The sequence below is a fragment of the Ictidomys tridecemlineatus genome, chromosome 8 (assembly GCF_052094955.1).
Source record: "Ictidomys tridecemlineatus isolate mIctTri1 chromosome 8, mIctTri1.hap1, whole genome shotgun sequence".
In the NCBI taxonomy this organism is placed as follows: Eukaryota; Metazoa; Chordata; class Mammalia; order Rodentia; family Sciuridae; genus Ictidomys; species Ictidomys tridecemlineatus.
Window position 1 is genome coordinate 5,987,796 of NC_135484.1, and position 27,405 is coordinate 6,015,200.

The window sequence follows — 27,405 nt, forward strand, 5'->3', positions numbered from 1 at the left end:
CTCACATGAGAGACAGTGCAAGATGGTTCAGAGGAGAGATGATAATGGGTTGTGAGAGGCTTAATCTAATTAGAGGGTTAATGTCTGATGGGATTAACTGGGTGGTGACTGGAGGCTGGTAGAGTGTGGCTGGAGGAGGTGGTTCACTGGGGCCATGACTGGGGTACGTGTTTTGTATCTGGAGAGTGGAGTCTCTCTCTGCTTCCCAATTACTGTGATATGAGCTGCTTCCCTCATCACCCTCTCTCACCATGAAGCTCAGCCTCACCTCAAGCCCTGAGGAAGGGAGCAGGTCTTCTACGGACTAAGACCTCTGGAACTGTGAGCCCTCAAACAAACCCTTTTTCCTCTAACATTGTGCTGGTCGGTCCTTTAGTCACAGTAGCAATAAAGCTGACTAAAACACCAAGTGCCATTTAAATATAGATATGATAGCAGAAGGATGTTTTTTCTTTTTCTTTAAATATTTTGATTATGAAGTAGACATAGCCTTAGGATGGGTCAGTTTGAAAAATCATACAAATGTTAGTTTCAGCCAAATTTTCAAATTTAAAAATTCAACTCTATAATACATGGAATAGTATTTTATCATAATTTACTTATCTAAAAAATAAAACTTTCATTAATTTTGTCCAGCTTTTTTAAAGTCTTATGAGCCTACCTTACTAAGAAAGCATTTAATTAATTTTGAAGAATAGTTTACTACACAATAAACACTTATCTTCTCACTAAATGAAAGAGACTAGTTTTGATGAAACAGGACTGAAACATGACATGCTGGGATAAATTAAAGTATAAATTGAAAAGGTAAAAAAGAAAAAAAACTTAAAAATAGACAGATATAGAAAAAAGCAAAATTGCTCTTAAGGCATGCACTCTGGATCGACACCACAGATACATTACAATTATTAGAAAATATGCTCTTATCAACAATTTTTTTTTTTTTGCCAGTGGTGGAATGTAGTACAAAATGAAATTATTCTGGGATTGTAAATTAGCTAACACCTGCCAAATACGAATCAGTGGTGGAGGCTTACTAATGAAATAAAGTGATAAGCTTCAGACTTAATTTTCACTTTATCCCAAATCAAATCTCAAGTACTTGAAAAATGTGTGTTTTACATGCTAATGACTTAAGCCAGAGGGTGTGAATTTCTCAGTGTTTTTGGACAGCGTTACAGAGAGCCTCTTGTGTAACCCTTCTTTGAAATGACAACACATTGGCAGTCACACTAGCGCAACTTGAAGTTGATATCACATCAGATCATTAAGATTATTAAGCATTCAGCATGATTCTGCCAGGAATTAAATTTTTCATCCAGCACAGAATTTTTTACTGTAATATCCTTTTTTAATATCATAAATAAAAACACAGAAATTTATCCTGCACAGTCTGGAGAATTTTGTCCCTCTGCCATTTTGGAGGGGAGGAGAGTGTCACGGGAGGAAATAGTCTTATATTCTTTTCCATCAAGTCTGACCACTATCCAAAAGCGGAATTAGTTGCTCCTTGCTCTTCATGATACTTCATATGGACCATCATGTAATTACCTGTAACATTTTTGTTTACCCTTTTGAAGGCTCACTCATCAAATGCAAGTAGGTCAAATACATTTTGTACCCACTACCTGGCCCACAGATGACGATGGCTATTTTGTTATGCTGTCACAAAGTTCTATTCAGCACATAACACCTGGCCCTTGTAACTCTCCAGCTCTTATTTCTCACATTTGGCAGGGAGAGAATGGTGAATAATGGCACATGAATACCACAGGGCTCCTCTTATGCTTGGTGCAGTGTCCAGCGAATGGTCACTTTCTTTGTTTTCTCAGCCGTCTTCTGAGTACTTGAATTGCATAAGGAACCCATCCATGGGAATGGGGAACAAGATTAACTGGAGGAGCCAGACCCTAAGGGGTGTACATTTTAGAAGATGCACATATACAAGTTAAAATGAAGAATGCACACCCATCTCCTACAAGTTAATAGTTGCCAGAAACTGAGGAGAGTTGCAGGGAGAGCTTGGTCAATAGGCCCAATGCTGTGGGCTGACAGGAAGAACGAGTTTTGTTGTTCGGTGGCACAATAGGGTGAATGTAAGTAACAATAATGCATTATATGTCTCAAGATAGGTAAGAGAGAGGATTTCAAACATACTCACCATAGAGAAATGATAAAACTCTAAGGTCATGGAATGCCAGGTACCCCGAGTTGTTCACTACTTGATACATACCTGGATCACAATTTCCCATTATATCTCATAAACATGTACAAAAATTACGTTTCAATCCATAATAAAAAGGATAAGTACAATAAAATAAGGGACTTGAAGGAAGGAGGGGCAAGCTGGACACCTGAGGCAGGCTTGTGTTTGTCTGCTTTTGGTCCTGGGCTCAAACTCAGGTCCCAGACTTGTGATCTACACCTGGGCTCTATACCTGAGTCCCTCTGAAGCAGGCTTTGAAAGACGGGAAGGATAGGCCCTTGAAGGCCACTGGGTCCCACTCAGAGAGGTGCTCAAGCTTGCTGGATTCTTCTACTGGTGCAGAGAACTGGGGATGTCAGAAGGGTAGATTTCCTGTTGTGGAGAGCTCTGAATGCCAAGCTCTGGTGATCCCATCCTGCCTCCTCTTCTGGTGCTTATGAAAATAATACCCGCATCATGCATTTTCTTTCTTAAATACTTGCAAATGGATTGATGAATGGATAAAGAAACTGGTATATATACACAATGGAATATTACTCAGCATTAAAATAGAATAAAATTACGGCGTTTGCAGATAAATGGATGGAGTTGGAGAAATAAGCCAATTCCCAAAATCCAAAGGCCTGATGTTCTCTCTGATAAGTGGATGCTAATTCATAATGGGAGAGGGGGAGTGGGAAGAATGGAGAAACTTTGGGCAAAAGGGAGGAGAGAGGGGAGGGGAAGGGGCATGAGGGCAGGAAAGATGATGGAATGAGATGGACATTATTACCCTAGTTAGTGTATGAGTGCACATATGGTATAGCTCTACATTGTGTACAACCAGAAATGAAAAGTCATGCTGCAGTTGTGCACAGTGACATTGAAATGCATTCTGTTGTCATGTATACCTAGTTAGAACAAATTTAAAAAAAAAAGAAAAAAAAATACTTGCAAAGGGGGAGGAGATACACTGTGGAGCAGGGCTGGGGATAATGCCAGTGTGCAGTGACAGAATGTAGAGAGGAAAACCAAGATGCCCCCAGGTAAGCAGGGACAGCTGCTGGCTGAGAGTGGGCCAGATAACAGAGGCGGGTCCCGCCCACCGTGCGTTCCCATGTGCCTGTTTGGGGACATACAGCTGTCTTGGAGGCATTTTGCTTTTGGAAGTATTGATGAGCAGTTAAAAATGAACGGTAGGGGAGAGTAGGGAGAAGAGAGGCTGGCTGGTGAAATCCAGCGTGAGGCTTGCTGGGGGCTCACATGTTCTGATTTTCCTGAAGCTACCTCTGCAAAGTCACAGGCGATTAAATGAGGCCTGGCTTGACCATATGGGCTGCTAATGCAGGGCCTCTGCAGAGCATGGGCATCCCTCTCCTGCTGGCCTCAGGGGCCAGGAAGATAGTCATTTACATTCTCTCTCTGAACCCTGAAGTCCTTCAGAGGACACGGCCACGTGCCAAGATGGTAAAGTTTGCACTTGGCACAAGAGTGGGAGTAAAGGTGGGCTGTTTACAGCGGGTGGGTTCATCCAGGGAATCATGTGAGCACTCTAATTTATACAGTGTGTTCCAGAAATGCAGGCAGGCTGCAGGGCTCCACTTTATGGTTCTAAGGAAGATAAAAAAAAAAAAAATTAAGAAGCAGAAATTAACTACCTATATTTTTTCAAACTTTCTAAATTTGTTCTGAATAAAGACAGATGGAAATTTTATGAAGCTTTTACTAAAGGTATTAACTTGTAGCTTCCCAAAATTTTGCTCATAATTCAGAAGTTTGTGTTCTATTTATTTAATAAAAACCAGAATTGACAAAATGTCTATTTTATAAGAGTTAAGGAAATTCTCATGACAAGTAAACTAAGTATCAGAGCCTTCTTTTTAAATTTACTTTTTGGTAATTTCAGAGAGTGAGGCCCAACTATATTAATTTTCCAAATGATATTTCTGGAGCTCTATAAAATCTTAAATTCTTCCTCAATCCCAAAGATTAAATTAAACTGACTATGTTTGGAGTTGTAGATATGTTATTATACTCTTATTCTTTGAAAATTAATCCTCTATTTTGTCTGCTGATGATAATAAACTATATAGACTATTTATCTGTCAGTAGAATGACTTGCTTCCTATAAGAAGGGAATCAAATATGCAGTCATTTGCTTGGCTGCATTCAGTGAGAATGTCCAGAGAATGTTTTGTTGTTATTGTTGTTGTTGTTTAGAGACAGGGTCTCACTGAGTTGCTTAGTGCCTTGTTTTTGCTGAGGCTGGCTTTGATCTTGCAATCCTCCTGCCTCAGCCTCCCAAGCTGCTGGGATTCCAGGCATGCACCAGCGCTCCTGGCCCAGAGAGTGTTTTTTATGTCCCAAGTGTTCCCCATGGTGGCTGGTATACAATGGTACATGATGAATGTCTGCTGTTGCTGGAGAATCAACAGGAAAGGGGGCAGGCATGCTTCTAGACCTGGGCCAGTGCACAGTGCCTGAGGAGTGATGTGTCTGTGTCACAGGGCTGAGTCTGTTGGTGACCTGGCTGCTTCCCAGCCTACACCTTATTTCCTCCAGGACCTTGGACAGTTCCATGGGCTGTGCTCAGTGTGTTCTAGGCACCATCGGTGCCCAGGGTTTTGTTAGCAAGGCAGAACCACGGGCCCCAGACCTCCTGATGCAGGAGCTGCATTTTAACAAGATCCTCAGGTGAATTTTGCACTTTGAGGCTTGAGAAGCACTGATTCTCCTAGCACATGAGGCCTCGGCTTCCCCATTTACAATGCAGAGAACGACAGTGCCTTCCTCATGGGGTTGAGACCAGATAATTCACCACAAGGGCTTAGCATGGTGCCGTCCTGTACTCCTTGCTTGGTAGCAGTTAGCCATCTCTGTCATCCTTTCTCCTTCCAGCCCACCCATTCAGAAGGCCCCGCAATCCCAGGGCTCTAAAACATAGTCTCTGTGCATAGATCTCAGGATGCCTGCTTTAGTTGAAAGGGAAAAAAGAAAGGGAGGTGTCCCTGCCCCATACCCAGGACACTTCCGGCTCTCAAGACCGTGCTCATGTCACTTTGATTTTCAGATCAGTCTCGTTTTATTTTATGAGATTTTATTTGCTTATTTGTGTATGTTTGTGCATATTTGTTTTAAATGTTGGTCATCTCCACGACACATGAAGTAAGAGCAGATGGTGATATCAGGAGCAAAACCTCCTCTGGCTGCTTTCCTGGAATTTTTCCTATTCACTGTCTTCCAGCCCTGAATCATGTGTGGTGTATTTCACCCACTTCTGTTGAGCAGTGCACCCCTTGTTTTTGATAGTCCATCATGAAAAAAAACAAACAAACATTAATCTTGGAGTAGTCATGGTAGGTATTTGGTCATTGAAATATACTTGGCAGAAAGAAAGTTGCAATAAGGTAGAAAAAGCTGACATTTTAATTTTTTTCTGTGAGGACTCCTTACAGAGTCCTTTGGTCATGGGTGTGTTCCCCATTCCACATTTTTAAAGAGCTGCTTAGCCAGAGATGGTTCCAGATGTGGGCCACAGGGTCCTTCATTGACCTGGCCCTGCCCACGGGGGTGACAAGAGCAGATCAGGAACAGAGTAGCGTCCCTCTCCATGACGTAGAGCCCTGTGCTCACTGTGCAGGAAGATGGCGCACACAGAGGTGGGTGAGCAGCCCTCTCCGTCATCTGTGGAACAGCTCACTGAGAACTGGGTGCAGCCAGCACCTTTTTGGATTCTATGCCAGTCTGTTTCATGGATGCTCAACCGAGCCTAATGTGCCCATCCTTACACGGCTGGGAAAAATAAAGCCGAGCCGGCGTCTTCATAGCATCCCGCTACTCAAAGATGAGGCCTCGTCACTAAGTCCCTGACAGATGCGGCACACATTGGCATCTAGAGAGACAGCATAAGCCGCTATAATTCACCTCCTTCACAAACTGATGCTGTTTGCCCTGCAATTGCTCCATTGTCACCAAAATTGTACAGCTGCAGCTCTGAGTGCTGCCCTGCCTGAGTAGATTTTAACACAAGCTGCTTGTCGTTGAACTTCTGATGCCAAAGTAAACTTTGGGACCATCAAGAGCCAACAGACTCTTCCTACCAAGTGGCCATGGAGCCACCTCTCTTTTAAAATTGCTTAATTACTTGATATTCTTTCATTTCACTAACTCTTCCACAGTAGCATCACTGAAATTCTGATGGTGTCTCATGTTTAATCTGGGAATAAGATTTTGGGAAAAGGGTGGTCCGGAGTAGTACTCAAGGTCCCCACAAATAGGGAGACGGCACACTTCAAATTGAGTATTCAGGTTTTGCCTTCAGAAACATGAGGAAGGCCATACCTTTGATTAAGTATGCATATTTTAATTGAGAATGCTATCATAGCTGCTGTAAAAAAATCCAAACACATCTGAAATTTGTTAATTTCAGATGTGTTCATTTCTGCTAGTGAAGAGAACCATAACTTTAATTCCTTTGCTTAATTCATTTCACTCATGCCAAGAAGAAATACCACATCTCAAGAAGGCTGTTGTAGGAATGCACATTTCTACTCTGTGCTACATGTGACAGAGATACAGGATGTCTTTCTTTCATTAGTAAGTAATCTAGTATTTCTCAGGAATTTTATTTATCCAGCTCTTCTTTTAATGATCATTTCCATAAGTATCCTTTTCTTTTTGGACTCTCTGGTGAGTAATTATTCTTGTTTATGGGAAGAAAAAAAATTGCTCTTTTAACGGGTTTAGTATATGCAGCAGGATGCTAAGCACCTGAGTAGCCCACACAAGTCGAAGGAGCCCTGTTCTGGGGAACAAGTTCCAGGAGGCAGGGCCTGCCTTCTCGCCTGGTTGCATGCAGTGTTCACCCGTTCTGAGCACTTAGCCAGTGCTTAATAAATATGTATTAAATGGGTGAAAAGGGCCATTTATCCATTTATCCATTGATGTTCCCTTTGAGATGGGATATGTAATTTATTCTGGTCCAAGATCCTAACTGGTTGGAGAAATTTGTGTTCCTGAAGGAGAATCCAGTTCTTTGTTAGAGATGAGTAGATACCTTAGTCATTGCCATCACACTAGAAAGTACAACTGACTTCAGAAGTCTGCCTTCCGAGATTACTACTTCAGGTCCACTCAACCTCCTTCTGAAACCCTCTGCCTCGTGAACTAACGGGGAGGTTTGTGTTGCACCTTCTCCAATATGGTATTGTGATGATGTAATTTTAGTGTCACCATCATTTTTGAATCATGTTGCTTATTTTTCAAACATTAAAATTCAATCCTTTCATCCTAGAGAGATTGTGCCAAATAAAACTAAATGAAATAAAAATGTGTTATAGAAGGGAATGTATACAATACCAACACATTTACCAAGAAAATACTTTTTAAAGATTTCACTTCATTTAATTAAGTTTAAATTAAATATGCTGTTTTATTTTGTCTCAGTTTAAATTTCTACTAGTAAATCTATACAATCATGCTTATTTGTTTTATAAGTATTTGACTCATTGAACTGTTTTATTCTGAAAGATATTCTAACTTTTAGTGTCCTTAATTTTCATGTCATTGGTTAAATTACTGATAGTAGCAGAACAAGAAAGAAAGAAGGAAAAAGTAATAAAATCTGCTGGCACAGAAATAAACATATAATTTAGTAACTGTAAAACCTATCTGTAGTTAAAGTTGATATATCGGATAAAGAAAGATTTTATTACCTTTGCCTTTCTATTTTTTTTTAAAGAATGAATATTAAAATAAATATAAAAAGTGGAATTTTGTTGATATTCCAAATTCAACAATCTATTGGTTACTTAATTGTGAAACTGTGAAATCAAGTTATTGCTAACTTTTATTTAGTTCATGTATTGTTTTATGAAATGTGGACATGTTAGGAGCCAATATAATAGGGCTCTAAAAGGCTAGTGTGTCTTTAGATTCTGATTGGGGGTCAAGTGAGGGGGAGGATATTCGTACCTAAATAAATAAACCAACATATGAGCAGTATGCAATGTTGCAACACTATATTAAAAATAATAAAATGTTACTTTACAATTGAAAAAAATCTATCTTAAAATCCTACAAAACCCCAGTGAATGTGTTCCCCCCCCCCAATTCCTGTGTATCTTTTCCAGGTCCCCTGCTTCATGGTGATCCAGGGAGTTAGTGGAGAACTCCACAGTCCCATGAGAGGGAATTCCACTTCCACCTTGACCTAGCCATGCTACTCCTCAGGGGTTTATCATAAACGCGTATCAGTGATGCATGGAAGAAATTATCCAGAAAGATGTTCTACACATAGCAATGTCTATATTAGTAAAAAACAAACAAACCAACAAAAAAAAACAAAGCCAAAAGCAATCAAGAGGTACATTAATAGAGATTAAAAAGCCAAATGTTCCAGCTTCATAAAATGGGACACTATGTAACCAGTGGAGATGCTGCTAGAGTAACAGGAAGAGCGCAGCAGGAGGCTCTGTGGGAAATTCTAAAATGCTAAGTGGAATAGGGTCCTATTTTTTTTTAAAGGATAACTATCTACACTCACGTGTGTATATGAAGATAAAAATATTTAGAAGTAAATGAAAAAGTTGATATTAGTTCTTTTGTGTGATAGGATTATGAGGTATTTTTATTTTATTTCGATCTTGTTTTATTCTTCCAGTAATCACCATGCATTATTTTTCATGTTTAGAAAACAATAAGAGAAAATGGTTCAGCCTCTCAGGCACCGGCGTGCTGGATGCGGGGACCATGGCTTGCAGGGACTTGGAGGCTTTCCCTCCACACTCCCATCCCATTGCCCCTGGAGAGACACCATTCACTGTGGGCTCCCCATGTGACCTGGGGCTCACTTGGAGCATCGTCCTCTGCAGGCCTTAGCTGAGGCCTGAGCATCTGTGCTTTAGAGGCTTCGCGGGTGACTCTGATGAGCAGCAGTTTTAGGGGCTTGTATTCAGCTTTTCTTGCCCCATCATTTCTTCCACCTCTTTTCCAGGCTCAGTTCTAGATCGTTCTTCCATATAAGGCTATAATTTATATAATAGGTAACTCAATATATAAGCCCGTAAATTAATAAGTTCACAGCCATTCAGACTGTGGTCTCCCAATACTGTTCCCCATTACAAGGAACCAGGGATCCTCCATGGTGGAAGATTCCAGTCCTGGGACAGAAAATTCTCAGACAAACCCTGGGCATCCTATAGAGCTGTCTTGCAAGATGATTTGTGAAGGTTTCAAGGACCAGCTGACAGCATGAAGGACACAAGATGATAAAGACTTACTGGCCAAAGGTGGAACAATGCAAGATTAAAACTATGATTTATTGACATCATGTGAATTCATGATTTTACTAAGAAAATAAAATGTATTGGAAACCATTGGGAATAACAAGTGCATTAAAACTTTACTCAGAAAGAAATGTTATTAAAAGAAAGACAATAAACATTTATCTAGCTTTTTCTGTAAGATTTCCCTTTCAAGGTGACCAAATAGCCTTAGTAGTTGAGGTCTATTTTTTCATATAGAGAAATTCCTCATAATAATTTTGGAAGGAATGCCAGAATTCAAATATGAGCCATTTTACAAGTCCCAATTCATTCTGGCAAGAGTTATTAATAGATGATATCGTTAGAACATGGGTAGATACACAATGAAGGGTACCAGGCCGATGCCATTTGATTTCTCAGGGTCACCAAAGGTGAGAAACCAGTTGGTGATCTAGGATGTGTTGTTGATCTGGGTGGCAGCTGTTTATGGTACCCTTCTATGTACTTTTGTATACTCTTGAATTATAAAAGTCCCAATTAGAAAAGTCCCTTCTAGTGTGTGTTTGTGTGTGTGTGTGTGTGTGTGTGTGGGAGAGAGAGAGAGAGAGAGAGAGAGAGAGAGAGTGCTTGTATGGAGGGGAGGGGGAGAGGATAATCAACACCAGGATAAGTTTGCTGGATTAGATACAAAACTGGTGAATAGCTTACAAGAGCAGTAAGCCAGACTCCTGGGGCTCACTGTTAAACTGGACAGAAGATATGTGCATCTCCACCAGATAAAAATCAAGGTTAAGCTCAGCCGCTCGAGTTGTGTGACACCCCTCCAACAGGAGATGAGCGCAGCACTATACAGAGAGGACTCTAGTCATCTGTTTCTCCAGATCATATCCTTCTCTGTGACCATAAATAATCTCAAAGGGTTTTGACTTGTTTTTAAATCACAAAATGGCTGTTTCTATTGTGTTTGGCTGATTATTTCTTCAGATACAGCAGGACTCATCCACCAGAGAGACGAGGTTGAGTTTCCTTTGCCAATCTTGAGCCATGTGGTTTCAGCTAAGGAATTTATTCTGCCTGAAGTTTTTCATAAGGAATTTCAGATTTGACTTGTAAAAGCTTTTGTTTTCCTAACATTGGAATAAAATAGTCTGAAGACATTCTCTCCACCATACTTCATATGCAATATCTATGAATTTGGGTAAATTCCTTTCTTCTTGGTTTTCCAAAAAAGATCATTGGCTAGGAATTATGACCTTCCTGAAAGAAGTCTGATAGCCACTACCAAATGCATTACTTGGGTGGACTCTGTAGGCATTGGCTACGTGGGCACAGCCAATTATATTTCCACAACAGGGTGCTGTTATCTCTCATGAGGTGAGATTTATTCCCACATACAAGTCTCCAGGTGTGTCCTTTGTTACAAAAATAGGTCTATTCAAGTACATCCTGGTAAAACGAATATAAATTCTTACTTAAACTATGCACATAGCTATGTTGTCATAAAAGGTAAAGAGATTTAGGTTTAGTATTATTTATTTCTGAATTCTGAAGATCAGTGAAATGAGATTTTGTTAAATTCCGTTTATAGAAGTCTAAGTTAAAGGTTATTATAAAGAGGAAAAAAAGTTCTTCATATACATCATAAAAGATAGCATATTAAAAGTATTATTATCTGTATTCAAAGCAAATTGCTATGATGAGATTTCCCATCAGTTTATTTTAGGGAGCCAATGGTTGTCCTGTTGGATCCTGTGTTAGTGGTGCTGCTTTCATTAAGGACATTTATTTCTTGACTCATGGAGGTCCCTGCATCCTGATGCCTTGCACTAATGCAATCTGGACATTGTGAAGCTGATGTCCTGAGAGTCTTTTCTTTGAAGTGTCACTAGTTCAGAGCATGTGACACAGTCCTTCCCGAGGGCCTGACATAGCCCTTCCAGGATGAAGACAGAAGCACAGGCCTATGTCCCCAGCAGGGCTTGCTTGCAAATACCAGACAGAAGCTGAAAACAGTTTAATAACAGTAAAGGCTGGGTTATTTCAGTGACCAGTAATATCAGAATGGGGAGCATAAAATTCTCTTTCATACAGTGTTAGCTGTTTCATAAAGATTTGATCATGTTTCTGTGAGGGACGGAACATGTCGTGGACAGCCAGGGCTTGGTGGCTCTCTGTGGCCTTCCCATGAAGCAGTCATTCAATGAAAGATGCATATGAATAACTTCTCATGTATACAAACTGAACCCAGTGAAAGCAATTAAGAAATGTAAACCCCACCAAACCAATCCAGTGCTATCTGGCACTTCTTTCAGAGCCTTCTTGGAAAGTTAAAACAGTTTTAAGTGTAAAGTATATCCTAAAGTTTTTAAATTTACTTTTTTCTCAATTTTAGATGTGATTTTGGAAAGGCAAAACCAAAGGAGTTGCCAGAAAAGACTTAGTCTGTTGGTTACAATAAAATCCTAAGTGCTGGAGAAATGACACTTGGTTTCATGTTTAATCAAAGTGACAAGAAATATTAAAAAATTAATGTAGATAAAGAAATGAAATTAAAATGGACCTCAGTTCATTCACCAGTGAGGGAAGTTTGCCTTTTTAATGTTATATTTTTATTTATCATAGAATTTGCCCAGAGCAACACAAAGCGAAGATGATTCTAGTGGGTTGTAGCATCTGTTTCCTGGGAAGATTACACTGATGAGGGAATACTGTTTTGAGTTTCTGTTGTTAAGAATCTTAAGATAAATTTATCAATTCAGCAGAGAAGTAGCCTGTTTCTTTTTGCATTAAGGTAATTGAGGATCTAGGTTTTATAACATCTCTTTTTATCACTTAAATTATCTCACAGATAAGGCCACTATAACTAGAGGAATTTTGCCATAATTTCAACACATTTCATGGCTTCTTTTCAGACTTAGGTATTATAAACAAAGACAAACTCACTTTCAAATTTACCTTCCTCAGACTTTCTACAACATGCTGACTTCTCTCCCATTTTTATCTTTTATTTTATTCTTTTATATTTTAGAATAAACTGACATGGTATTTTAGGAAAAATATGTACCTCACTTTCTTGAAATATAAAAACTCTCATCATATTCCCTTGGATAAACAGTTGCATAATTCTGGTTCTATAACTCCCACTATAATCTCAGCCACCCTACTAATAACTTTAAACAAATAAGTTCAATTTCACAGAAAAACAGGGAGGTGGGCAGGGTGAACTGGTTGTTACATATAAGCATTTTACCACAAAAGCAAAGTTTGTGAATATGCATAATAGTTTTCTACAGCCAAAATTTCTCTATGTAGTAAAAATAAAACACTTCATTAACCTGACCCACTGAAAAAAAGTTGTTCTATGTAGCCTATAGAACTAAAAAGATCAAAATAAGTAAACTTAAAATTGTGTTTATTAACTTTTTTATTGAAGCTTAATAGAAATTATCTGGCTATCTAAAGATTAAATAGCACAATTTAATATTAATCTAAGTTTTACAATTATATAAGGACTAGGAAATAATATTTGGGCTATACACTATAAAGCATAATTACTTTCAATTTTTTGCCAGGGTTATAATTCAATTTAGTTAAATACAAATATATATTTTCCATAAACTTAAACATTATGTAAATATAACACTAGATAACTTGATATAAAAAAAGAATAGTATGAGAAGTATAAGAAATTCAATTACTCTCATGAGAAACTAAACCTAAACCTTATAAAATATAAAGTAGATGTCTTGTCATGTGTTTTAACAGTGAAAAATCACAGTAAAGATATAACTTTTCTTCCTTAAGCCCAAGATCATGTGAAATATCCCAACTTTGAAAAATTCACCATAATTATGTGATTGGATTTCTGAGCCAGCAGTTTCTTTATGAAGGATTTTTTTTTCTTAAAAATCTAGAAGAGTTAAAGTATGTAAACTTTGAATCCTTTACTTTCTGTGATGTGGGGGACATTCACTGTGCATAAGTGTTTGGTTATTCTTATAAAGTCATTGGAACTGAACTACTTTTTTTTTTTGAGCGCCTTCATAGTACAACCAATTCATAATCCCAGTGTGGTGTATTCCTTTGCTAGAGCTACTATAACAAAAGACCGTGAACTAGGTGCTTTAAACAACAGAACTTATTTCCTACAGTTCTGAGGGCTGGAAGTCCAGACAGAGGACTGAGCAGGTTTGGTTTCTTCCTAGGCCTCTTCTTGATTGGCAGGGGGTACTTCCTCTTTGCCCACAAGTCTGGTGGGTAGCTTTGTTCTTTAGGATTCTGGTCAGGTTGGATTATAGGCTCACCCTAAAGACCTCATTTTAGTTAACTGTGTCTTTACAAACCTTATCCCCAAGTTGTTTGTGTCATGAAGCACTGGGTGGGGATGAAGGCCTCAGCATACAAATTTTGAGGGAGACAATTCAGCCCATAACAAGGAGGGAGGAATTTCAGCCACAAGAGGCAAAACCCTTTTAGCTTACAGTGACTTAGGCACACATAGAGTTGATAGCTGTAGTCCTACACCTTCAGTCACAGATCGGCACTCAGCATAGACTCACAAAACTTACAAGTCCTGATCTCAAAGATCAGTTTTCCTTCCCATGAGCCAACATCTTTTTTAATTGAGATGAGGTCATAAAAAGATAAAAAATGACTAATACCAGCAACTCTGGAGGCTGAGGCAGGAGGCCTGCCAAGTTCAAAGCCAGCCTTAGTAACTTAGTGGTGCCCTAAGCAACTTAGCGAGACCCTGTCTCAAAATAAAAACAAAACAAAAAAAGGGGGCTGGGGACATGGCTCAGTGGTTAGGCACACCTGGGTTGAATCTCTGGTATCCAAAAAATAAATAAATGAAGATTTCAGCATATTCTCTCTTTTCTCTTACTCAACAAAGAACTCTGAGTCTATCTTCAAATATCACCGAGCAGATTATAAAACCAATTTCCCAATCAGTATGGCCACCAAAGGGGAATAAATTATTGTCTGTGCATGAACACTAGGCAATAATGAAAATATAAAATGGCTAATATTTCAGATATTTTTCTTATTAAGAAAATGAAGCAAAAACAGTCCAGTTTAGTGAGTAAATTGTTATGAAGAATACATTGCTCCCTGCAACCATTATCCTAAACGCATTTCAGAGACACAATTATTTATTACCCATAGAATAATAAATATTTACCTTGCACTTAACAATTTATAAAACATTTATGCATACATATCCTACTTAATTTTCATTAGGAAAATAATCATCCTTTCTTGATTCACATAGGAATTGAAAGTAAAGACTGTTTCTTTTCAGAGATGTCACAGCTAAAAGGTGTTGAGGCTAAATTTAGTGCCATGTTCTTTGGGTTCACAAATCATTTTAATGGAACTCCACCAGTGTTCACGGACTCTTGTTTAGGGTTGGCATGGTCTGTGGAATTGGCACTGGTCCTCTATACATTCTCAGCCCTTCAACAAATACTTCTCTTTTTTGTAAAATATTTGAGTTGTAGTCTCCCCAGTAAGGGGATGTCTACTTTCAGAGCCTTAATCTTTGATGAGAATGAATACACCAGCTGACAGGAAATGCACAACCAACTTAGAGAAGCTACTTTTGAATGTGTTTGGAGCTAGCAATGGGAAACTTTGTGACTTGAAATTGTCAAGGAGTGATTCTGTCTTTTTATATTTTTTTCAGTACTATTTTCTGAACTGGGCTTCCAAACTATTTAAGACTTATTTCTAATTTTTTTTTTCTGTCACATTAGTTCCAGGTCAGGAAAGAGCAGTTTGTATAATGCCATCTCTGTTCTTGCATGCAGTGTATATTGAATATGCCCAGCCTTGGACCACAGCTAGCTTCTAACTTACCACCTCCTTGGGTGGCCGGGCCCATTGGCACACGCCTGTATTCCCAGCAGCTCAGGAGACTGAGGCAGGAGGATTTAGAGCTCAAAGCCAGCCTCAGCAAAAGTGAGGTGCTAAACAACTCAGTGAGACCCTGTCTCTGAATAAAATACAAAATAGGGCTGGGGGTGTGGCCTAGTGGTCAAGTGTCCATGAAGTTCAAGCCCCCATACCACCCCCTGCCCCAAATGTGCTCAGTGATCCTTCAGGATGCCTCCTGAATGCAAAGACCCCCTAGTGGAGCAAGAAACACTCTAGCCACAGGGCAACAGAACCAGACAAAGCAAGTGCCAAATCCAGCAAAATAGTTCCTGCTGTCCTGGTCCAATGTTCTTAGGCTGCTGGAGAGTATCGGAAGCCAAATGTGTTCCAGACAAGTGTTTGTGAAGAGCAATTATTTCCCCTCAATATTGCTTTGATTTATAATCATCGGTCCAATGGGAATGATCTGGTTGTAATATATTTTAACTCAGCTGTTTGACAGTTGTTGCCCATAACTACAAGTTATTGATTGATTAATGATATAATATATTTGGATTATGTTCTCAGTCCTTGGTTTTTGGAGGGAATCAATACTTCCTGGAATGATGGAAAGAAAACATTTCCTTAGGGAATAATACATATAATTTGTACTGAATAATTTGTTAATCATTCCTTTTTCCTGAGAATTCACTGAGATGTGGAATCTGGGATGAGTCAAAAATCTAAGTACCCTCCCCCACTTTTAAAAATATTTTTAAAGTTGTGGATGGCCCTTTATTTGTTTATTTGTTTATTTATTTATTTTGTTTATTTATATGTGGTGCTGGGAATCAAATCCAGTGCCTCATACATGCTAGGTAAGTGCTCTACCACTGAGCTACAACCCCAGCCCTCCAAGTGCCCCTTTTATAGACAAAATGAGTTTATATAAAAATAGATCTACTAAACACTTTATTTATTTATTTATTTATTTATTTATTTATTTATTATTTGGTACCAAGGATTGAACCCAGAGGCACTCAACCACTGAGCCACATTCCCAGCCCTCTTTCATATTTTATTTAGAGACAGGACCTCACTAAGTTGCTGAGGCTGACTTTGAGCCTGCAATTCCTCTGCCTCAGCCTACCAAGCAGCTGGGATTAAAGGTGTGCACCACCACGCCTAACACACTTTAGCAAATTGTCTTTAGTGTTTGAGGATGGTAGATAATTCAGACAGCCTTCCTACTATTAGAGTCCTATTAATATGCACCAGTTCTAAAGATCCTTCAAATTGATAACAGTAAAATTTCCATGAAGAAATATTTTTTCAAATGATCCCCCCTATGCTTGAAGCTAAATTGTCCTATTCCTAAAATTAAAGTATTAATTTTTGAAATATCAAACTTGGAACAATATTGTCCTTTTTTCCTTTGGTGAGCTATGGGAGCATGCTGAAGAGCTGTCATTGAAAAGTCCTTGGATGTACTTTGATGACTTATTAACCCTTGGAATCTGTGACTGCAATACAACTTCCTTGTTCTAAATAGAAAAATTTATACACCCTCATGACCTTCCAGCAACAGCAGGATGTGATTTTGTGAGACATTAGCATAATGGAACCTTTTCAATAAAATGATATATTGAGTCCATCTCAGAAAACAGAACACACACTGGTAATTTATTGCCATCATTGCTGTTTAGAGGGCCCCACTCAGATCCCATGCTTTTAACTCTGATGAGAAGAGTGCTTTTCCTCATATCCTAGGAAGCTGCAAGATTTGCTGAGAAATGTTTTTATTTTATTTTTTCTAATGGAGCCAGCAGCAGTTTGGGGAATAGTCATCATGACATGACATAATTATCTCTCAGGAACATGTCTAATTACTTTATTGTCTTTAAGCCTCTTTGATGTAAATTGAAGTTGATTGTAATTCCCTGGTGTGTGGAGGTAGGGGGAGGAGCTGCCTCTGGAGGCTTAAAGCTGAACTAGCTGGGGTTGGATGTGCGTCCCTTTTGTCTCTGTATATGTTGTTTTCATAATCCAGTGGTAATGGCATTTTTAGATGTGAATATTGTCTTTCAATTCAGCAAATCATTGTGAATATATTATCAGAAAAATATTCTGCATGAATTAATAATTATTATTTAAGAAAGTTTTATATCTTGGAATAGCTCCTTTGTAAACATTCTTTATAAATGATAAGGAGCAGGTGGATTTTACCTGGGAGGGATCTAAGTAGAAAATAAATGAATACTTGAGTTCAGTTTTGCTGTGGCTACTAGGAGGGACCTATCCAGCATTCTCATTTCCACGTGTACTGAGCAATTTTCTGAGTATCTGGACTGCATTTTTTCCTCTGCTACCATCTTCAATATTGTGGGAAACTGAGTCTCCTGAATTCTGTACTGGAAATAAGGAAGTGATGTGGCCTACTGTGTGTGTGTGTGTGTGTGTGTGTGTGTGTGTGTGTGTGTGTGTTTGAGGGAGCACGCACACTAAGCTTTGTGTGTGTTTTGTTCTGAATACAGAGAGCATCAGACCCCTAAATAAAACTTGGTAGTCATTTTTAGGCTGCAAGAGAATATTATTTTCTTTCCTTTTTATGCAATTTCTTATTTTTAAAATGTCTTTTGTGGCTGCTTAATTCTAAATGCAGAAGTTCATTTAGAAATATCCAAGGGATATACTGTATATTCATAAATAAATTAGTGTGTAGGCTGAAAAATTGTACAGGTACTTGTGAGGAGAAGAAACTCCTCTTTACCTCCTTCAGGAAGACCTCTACTTTATCTGAAACTAGACAGAAAGTTGTCATCCAAATTGAAGAGAACCTGTGTATCTGTATTACGCAATTTCCTGACGTCATTGGCCACACACTGAATTTCAAGATAATTACTACCTGTACAACTGAATATTTTATATAGGTATATGTTTGGGACCATACAACACACCATGTTTTTGTTATGATATAAACAGTTTAGTGGGCTGGGAATATAGCTTAGTTGGTAGAGTGCTTACCTTACATGCATACCACCCTGGGTTCAATCCCCAGGACCACTAAAAAAAAAAAAAAAAATTGGGGCTGGGGTTGTGGCTCAGCGGTAGAGTGCTTACCTAGCATGTGCGAGGCCCTGGGTTTGATCCTCAGCACCACATAAAAATAAATAAAAATAAAGATATTGTGTTCAACTACAACTAAAAAATAAAAACCCAACAGTTTGGTGGTAAAGTATTTAGAGTTTAAAATAGAGAATCTTATAAAAGTTTACACTCATATAAAGCAGATCTCATTAGGGTGGAGAAATAGTTGAAGTACAACATACAAATTCAAACACTGTTTTTACCCAACTCTTCCAACCAATTTAAGTAGAGATAGAAAGCAGAGACTACAATTTGTCCTAATACACTGTAACCACTTCTTCATAACTACCTCTCTAATTCACTTATCTTGGTAAAATGACTCCATTTTTATTGAACTCATGCTTTTTATTCAGTTGTTTTATCTGGCAATTCATTTTGCTAATTCTGCAGCTTTTTGAATGAACGAATGGGTTTCTTGAATACTGTTGGCTTTTGCAGTTATATATTATATCCTTTAAGTCTGATGCTACTTACTTGCAATAAAATTCTTAATAATTCTAAATAATGTTGAAAACCTCTTAACACAAATCCAACTCCATATCTCCTGCATGATTGACTAAAATCCTAATGATGATGATGGCAGTAATTGTAGGGGCATGATAAGGACATTTGGCCAAACCAGAGTAAAACGGATCAAATAATTTGTTAAGCTTAATGGACTTTAGCATACATTTTCCTAGTTTGAATTTCTAGCATTGAAAGGAAATTCAGGAAGTCAACTCACATTTCCCCGCTGTGGAGTAAACTTGGTGACATAACCTGGGTGGATGGAGGCCAGCGCAAGCCTCTAGAACCTCCAGGGTGGGCCATCCCACCACCTTCTTCAAAGCGTCCTGTAGAGTTTAGCCTTTTCACGAGTATAGTGAAAACTCTCCTCATACAAAAGAAAGAAGCCTCAAAGTAGGATTAATTGAATAACAGTGTCAGAAATTGTCCGTGCAAGGGATGGGACTCACTCTGATGCTTTAGCATCCATTGTTACTTGGACACGTTTCATGGTGACGCCCTGACCTCCAAGGACCTGCTCCCCTTCCTGTCAGTTTGGAAGTGAATGGTCAGTGTGATTTTGCCAGGTACGCTGCTGCCTTGCAAGATGGTGCCGTTGCTCCTCCAATTAATATTCCCACACTTGCAGACTACTGGGATCTGCTTTCAGGTTTCCTGGTTAGCCTAATGGTTTTTTAATAGAAATGAGTTAATTGCTTTGAATCAGTGGGTGGTCATGAGATAGACGGCAATTATTCATTAATGCTTAAGTTTTCCCAAATGACGAAAATCCTCTTAAAAGTAAAAAAAAATAATTGCTGCAGACCCACGGAGTGGGACAGAGATGGAAAGGAAGCCTGGGACTGTGAGATTTTTGATGCTCTGTTCTATCACAGCTTTGGACTTATAGATGCCATTGAACCATGTGCAAAAATACTTATTGGATGAAAGAGTTGATTACACACGCTAATCCTGACTCAGAAAATTGACAGAAACAAATATGCTTTCAATGGTTTTGACTTTTTCCACAATTTAAATTTGTTTTTCCCTCTGATTTGCAGAACTGCTGGTGCAGCTCCCTCTGAGCCCAGCAACGGACCCCCTTGGTGTGGTTTGCAAAGCCAGGCTCCAACCAAGCATGAGGGAGGCAATCAGGATGGACCCGGCTACCGCGGACATGCAGATCTTATTAGTTTTTGCACAGACTCGTGGTTGAATGGAAATATTCAACGTAACTGAGCCCAAGGGAAGGCCTTGGAGCCCCCGACTCGGTCAGTGCTCTCCCATCCTGCAGTTGTCTACTTCAGCTTCCTTGCAGTGTCATGTCCTGTGGGTGGGCTGCAAGCGGGACCCTCCGGGGGCTTCTGCTCTTACCCTGACACTCTCCTGGAAATTCTCTCCCAGTGGCCTTCCCCCAGGTTCTTCTGACACACAGACAGGGTGGGGAATGCAGACCACTCAGGGCTCCTACAGAGCTGGAGGTCCGTGGCAGCTGGGAGTCACAGGGTACCCTGCCATACTCCAACCAGGCATGAGGGAGGCAATCAGGATGGATTCTGCGTGAGTTGGCTGACCCGGGTTTGACGCTTCACCACGCAGGGCCTCCATTTCATTATCTGTAAAATGACAAAAAATGAAAGGATTTCTGTAACAAGTAAGTGAAAAATTTATAATTGGTTCTAAAACTTGATCTGGTAAACATAAAATACGTGATCACTGTGTGTATTAGGTAGGTTTCTGTCACTGTGGCCAACATACCTGACCAGAACAACTTCCAGGAGGAAAAGTTTATTTTGGCTCTTGGTTTTAGAAATTTCAGTCCATGGTCAGCCCAGCTCCACCCTGTGGGCCTGAGGTCAGGTGGAGCATCACGGCAGAAGGGCATGACCAAGGAAAACTGCTCACCTGGTGAAAGCCAGCAGAGAGGGAGGGAGGGAGTGAGGGAGGGAGGGAGGGAGGACGCACACCTGAGTGCAAACTGGAGGAGCCAGGATCAAAATGTGTAATCCCATGGCACTCTCCTAGTGACCTGCCTCCCCAGCTGTGCCCCACCGGCCTACACTTACCAAATTATTAATCCAACAAATGGATTGGTCCACTGGTCAGGTTACATCTCATAATCCAATCATTTTGCCTATTGCTAAATTGTCTTATGAGCTTTTGGGGGACATCTCCTATTCAAACCATTACACGATGTTTATGTTTCTATGCTAGTTGATATTAGTATGCTACCACAATGTGATCTTAGAGTGTAAGAAAGATGTTATTTAGGTGCTTACAACATTTTATGCCACAAGACATTTGAAGAAGCTTATAGAAACACATGAAATATAGTAAAATAGAAGCACATTATAGTTAGGGAAAAAAAAGTAAATAGAAAATAAAACCTGGGGTTTTGAGCCTGCCAACCTGCAAGCCAGCGTCCCTATGTGGGGAGTGAAGTTTGTTCACAAACTTGTTTATGTTTTTCAGGCGTTTCAAATTCATTACTGCAGGATGTCAGCTCTGTAGCTTACTTATAACCCTAACTGTCCAGTTATATATTTTAAGTATTACACTAAGCATCTTCTTCTTCATAACCACAAGTCCAGAGGATCTTAGCATTCTTCCTCTTGATCGTCATGTGCTGTGGCGTGTGCATCTTCATATCATCTGTCATGAAGGAGACATTAGCATGAAGGGCACTGGGGTACTGAAGTGAGCAGCTTCTCTCTTGCAAGGTGACCAGCTAGTGCATGTCTGTGAGTGCTCAGGGCTACCTCACAGTGCATACACCAGCCTCTGGTCCTGTCCGTCCTGCTGTGTCCCACAAGGTCACTCCCAAGCACCTCACAGCCCAGGTGGCTCTGGGTGCTGTCTGCAGATGGACATTGCAGAGTCTGAACTGTGGGACAGACAGTGAGAAGGGCTGCACACCACCACTCCGTGCCAGTCCCACCTGAGCAGCAGGAATGCTTGGAGTTGAGAAATTTCTTTTTATATCCTTTTATTTTTTTCTCCAAATAGCCATAAAACTACACAAGAATGTTCTGGATCAGAACCAATATGGCAGAGTGGTCAGGAACAGAGAGTCTGGGCATCAGGTGTTGGGCCCCCACACAGCCATGGAGCCTCATGGCGTTTAGTGAATGCTGGGAGTCTTGGTTCCCTCTCTGTAAAACGGGAATGATGATGTCAAGATCAAGGGTGTGAACTGTCTAGGTGATGGCCTAATCAGAGTCGAGGCTTAGATTTAAAGCTATTTATATATTTATGTATTTTGTAGATTAAAAAAAATATGGACACATGCAAGCCTTGTGGAAATGTGGAGGTTGGTATGCTTTTGTTTATTAACAAACCCTTTTCTTTTGCTAGTGAGGAAATTGGTAGGAGTCCAACTGGAATTCAGGTTTTCCAGTTCCTTGTTCTGGTCTCCTGAGACACACTGTGGTCTCCTATGCAGACACTCTGACACTTGTGTCCCTGTTCTTCTGCTAGAGACAAGGCAGGGTCCTCCAGGCCTGGGTGGTACCACGGTTCTTCCCTGCGAATGTCTGGCTGCTAGTACCCAGCTGGGAAAGTTAATGGAACACACCTCCCAACATTTTTATTGTGTCTTTGATTTCGAAGTAAAATCATCATTTGTAGATTCTGAAGCATCATCTGAGTTTATAACAATTCACCTTCGAAGTGGTACAAAGCACAGTGAATATACCACCTTTTAAATATTTTTATAATCACTTGCTTAGGGCAGAGATGCTCTTCCTTCAGAATGACATCAGGGGATGGAGACGGTTGACTGGAGGAGCCCTGCACTTAACAGCTTCTCTGTGCAAAAAAGCAGAACAACTATAATCTGGTGTTGAGGTGGGTGGGTGTGGCAGAGAGCTGGATCTCAAATGTAGAAAGCAGAGACCTGGAGAAACTTAGAGATTTCAAATAATGGAACAGTGGGAGGCAGTTTTCCCCAGCACCTATGGCCCTGCAGAGTGGCAGAGAAGGGGAACACCCCCCCAGCAGGGTGCAGATGGAAGGGGTCCCCAGGCAAGCTCCACCAGCACAGAGCGTGGTACCTGGCAGACCCAGCATCTAACCAGGTAAGTGCCGTAGGCTCCGCATGATGAGCTGGCGCTGGGGCTTTCTGTGTTCCCAGTGTATTCTTGGGGTGCTATGATGGGGGCCACCTTGAAAAAGGTCCTGTAGTCTGAGACCACTGCTCTGGGGGTCAGAGATTCCTGTGTTTTCCTATCTAAAACAGCAAACAGGGACAATTTAACTTCCTCCTTTCCGACTTGAATGCTGCTTATTTTTTGTCTTGCCCTAATCGCTCTGCTAAAATATCAAGTAGTATATTGAGTAAGAGGGGTGAGAGTGGACACACTTGTCTTATTCCTGAATGTAGGAGAAATGCTTTCAATCTTTCCCACACCATATGCTGCTGGCTTTGGGTTTGTCGTGTATGTCCCTTATGGTATTGAGTTGTGTAATGTAGTCAGGGCTTTCATCCTGAAGGGATGTTGAATTTACCAAGGGCTTTTCTGCGTCTGTTCTGTCGAGAGGACCATGTGATTTTATTCTTGGCTATTTATTTGCTGTACTGTGGTCACTGACTCGTGTATGTGGAGTCTTACTTGCATCCCTGGGATGAAACCGGCTCGATCATGGTGTATGATATTTTTTAACCTTCTGCTGAATTTGATTTGCAGCATTTAAGGATTTTCATCAGTGTCTATCAGGGATATTGGTCTATGGCTTTCTCTGTGGTTCTGTTGTGTTCTTAAGCTTTGATGACTTTGGAAGAGCCCCGTCCCCTTCTGTTTTATGGAATAGTTTGAGGAGCACTGGTATGAGTTCTTCTTTGAGAGTCTGGTAAAATTTAGCTGTGGATATAGGTGTTGGGGAGGGCAGCTGGAGTAGAGAGCAGGAGGGAGGTTGCCCAGATCAAAGCAGGATGTATGCATGTATGGAAATGTCACAATGAAACCCTTTACTAATTGGTGCAATTAACATGTGTTAAAAATTATAATAATGATGGGCTGGGGATGTGGCTCAAGCGGTAGCACGCTCACCTGGCATGCGTGTGGCCCGGGTTCAATCTTCATCACCACATACAAAGATGTTGTGTCTGCCGAAAACTAAAATTCTCTCTCTCTCTCTCTCTCTCTCTCTCTCTCTCTCTCCCCCGCCCCCCAAAAAATTATAATAATGAAAAGGAAAAAAATGGTCCCCCCGCCCCTCAGTACTATCACATTGGCAGCTGAACTTCAGCCTGAGCTCTGGTGGCTCAGCCAACCTGGCAGGATACTTAGCAGAGGTCTCACACTGTCCCCGTTAAAAGGCAAAGTGACCAAGGGAATCATGATTTGAAAATAGATTTGGGACAATAGTTATCTGTGAAGTGTTTAGGGGAGTGAGTTTGGGTGAAGATGTAGGAAACTGGTGATTTTGTATTTTTATGCTGAGGGCCGATTGGTGGGCGTTGGCTCTGCTGCTGTGTCTGCTGACTCCTGTGTCGTCTGCATTCTGTGCACGTTGCGGGCTAATGCATGTCTCCTGAGACTCACTCGTTGAAGTCCTCAGCCCCAGTACTTCAGAATGCGGTGGTATTTGAAGATGGGGTCTTTAACGAGGTAATAAGTTTAAACGAGGTCATTAGGATGGCTCTAATCCTTTGTGACTGGTGTCCTTATAAAAAGAGAACATTAGGACCCTAGACAGGAGCAGGGAGGGAAGCTACGATGGACATCTAAATACCAAGGAGCGACCTCAGAAGAATCTGACCCCACTGACACCCCATCTTGGACTTCCAGCCTGAAGTACTGTGAGAAAACATTAGTGTATGCACCCAGTATTTTACCATTAAAATTGTTGCAAGTATTTCTGAAACTCCATAAGATACTTAACTGCTGACATTGGTTTTGCTGAAGCCCCGGGGCAAGAGGAATCAACTGTGCTACCCCAGTCCAAGACAGAAGGCTTCTGGGGAATCACTGGCAGAGTCCACTTCATAAGAGTGAGGAAGTGAGAGTCGGACATCTTCAGGCCACCACAGCAGCAGTCAAGAACCCATTCAAGAAGAAGCAAGCTTGTGTCTGCTGCTGCTTCCTTCTTTTCCCAACGTGTTTTCCATCTAAGCCATCTTCCTGTTGGATGGTGCTACCCACACTTAGAGAGGGTCTCCGTTTCAGTTGGCTCTCCCACAGGCCCATCACTGACACGCCCATCATCCTCTGAATCCTCAGCATCTCTAATCCAAACAAGCTGACAATTCAAACTGACCACTACATGGTGGCTTATGCTAAAAGCACTCAGAAAGGCATCTGACCAGGCCACGAACATGAGCTGCCCAGGAGGCGAAGGGGTATTAAAGCCGTCAGGAGAACACCTCTTCTCCAGGGAGCTGTGCGTGACAGGTGGTGACATTGTGGTCCACAGGGAACAGGCCTCAGGTGGCTCTGGCCTGTCTTAGCCAGGTGGGGACAATAGAGTCCTTGACTCAAAGGAATCCCTTCTTTGTCTCTTATTCTTTGGAAGAGTGTTCCCTCTATTATTTTTTCTTTATCTGTAGTGTATTCATCATTTGCGACAGTGGTTAAGGTGATCAGATTAGGGTTTCTTACTTCTAGAGGTGCAGGTAAAACCTGAATTTCATAATACAAAGCCCTCGGCATATTTAATATTAATCGATTGGATGCGATTGCTGTACCAGAGTATTCTCCCCAGCACCACACTCTGAGCATGGCTGTTATTTCCTGAAATGATCTACATAGTGATAATCAGTTCTTCTGGATGATGATCCAAACCGAAGCTGTCATTGTCTGCTCTGAATTTCTAGGATTGACACTCAGACCTTGTCACTTTCATGCAGTTTTAGTTTAGATGCAGTTCCTCATCTGCACAGACGTTGATGAGTTAGTCCCCATGCTTGATTCTTTCTTGAGGATTTCTATGCCTTTTAAAAAGCATGTGCCTCTGTTAGGGTGCTACTCTACTTCAGATTCTTTAAAATCCACTTATAATACAAGTATTCCTAAGACACTAAGACAATGAATTAGTGTTTTCCAATTAAAATTGGGGCTGTCTAGGGAGGTTGGCATCTGTATCCATGGAGAATCTCTTGGGACTCTAAAGTATTTTTCTCTGGAGCCTAACTGGGCTTCCAGAAGGAAGGAAACAAAGGAGGAAAGTGGAAGGAAGTAGGGAGAGAGGGAGGGAAACGTATTTGTCTGATTTTTCCAGAGAAGAATAAATATCTTCTTACTTTTTGAGGAACTTGATAAACTGCCTATGGAATTCCTCTACCATTTGTATCATTATTGTAGTGCAGTACTGATCAGTCTGTGGATTTACATCACGCTAGGAAGACAGGTGACTGAATGCAGTGTTTTATTTCTTAAGTAAGGTGTGTGTGTGTGTGTGTGTGTGATGAAAAGGAAGTTACAATAGAGATTTCAAGGTTTGGTTGTTTTTTTTTTTTTCAGGTGGGCATGCCTAGAATTTTTATAAAGTACAGCTTCAAAGAGTCATGGAAAGCTCATTCATGGTGAAAGATAGAAGCGTTGAATTAAGAGTGATGGTTTCTTGTGATGCACTTCACTGGCAGGATAGCAAAGCAAGAACGCGACTCTTTTGTCTGTTCTGTACTTCTGTGACCCTCCTCTACCGTCAACAGTGTGTAGATTCCTATCTTCAAGCTATAGACACTGTTCTGCATTAAAATATGATCAAATTGAAATTGGAGTCAGGAGATCAGTCCTGGGGGAGGGATGTTCAGAGAAACTGTCTCTGACGAGCGTTCTTAAAGCTGTGATAACATCACTAAGTGTAAGTGGAGCAGGTGAGGCGACTGGTTGTCAGCCAGCAGCTTTCCTGCTCATTCCTGGCTCTGAAATTCCAGCCCAGTGGCTTCCAGCAGTCCTTCATGGCTTTCCTCCATCCTCTGGAACTCTCGCTGAGCCCAGAGGGTGTCAAAGCCTCTGCCATGCAGGAAGGGGTCCCAAGTGTCCACATCGAAGAGGGCGTCCTTCCCTCAGAACTCAGAGCAGTCAATGACAACCTCCATCTGGTGGACAGCCCTGCCTCAACAGGTATTTCTAGGTAAGGAGGTGGCTTGGCATATGGCATTGAACACATCCAGCTCTGGGAACCTTTGCTCTTGTGAAGCTAACTTGGCCAGTGCACAGCATGGAGGCACACCTGTAGCTGATTCACGTGCTCATTGGCCTCATCCAAGACAATAGTATGATTCCTTAAGTAAGACAGGCACACATGCCTGGGCACATGCTGATAGGATTACTTGAAAAAAAAACTTGCAACACATCCTTATAAAGTTTTATTTCACTTTATCTTAATAATAATAGATGGCCAGACATGTCTATTAACACAGGGTATGAAAGAGTGCACATTCTTTGAATTTCCTTTTGATAAAGGAATTTTTTGAGGGACAGAATAGTTCTTGCCTCTCAGCTGTACTGGTGAAAATAAGAG

At 40.6% G+C, this 27,405-nt stretch overlaps 1 protein-coding gene across 11 annotated transcripts in view; it reads left to right on the forward strand.

The window, feature by feature from the left end:
* Prkn (parkin RBR E3 ubiquitin protein ligase) overlaps positions 1-27,405 on the forward strand; it is a 1,217,693-nt gene that overhangs the window by 389,284 nt on the left and 801,004 nt on the right. Inside the window, exon 1 of one of the 11 annotated variants that reach the window (XM_040283533.2) lies at positions 20,069-20,210. The exons of the other annotated variants lie outside the window; for them this stretch is intronic. Within the exon in view, the coding sequence (XP_040139467.1) occupies positions 20,156-20,210 (55 nt within the window). The 5' untranslated portion in view covers positions 20,069-20,155. Of the gene's footprint in view, positions 1-20,068; positions 20,211-27,405 lie in introns of those variants that run through there. 11 annotated transcript variants of the gene reach the window in all.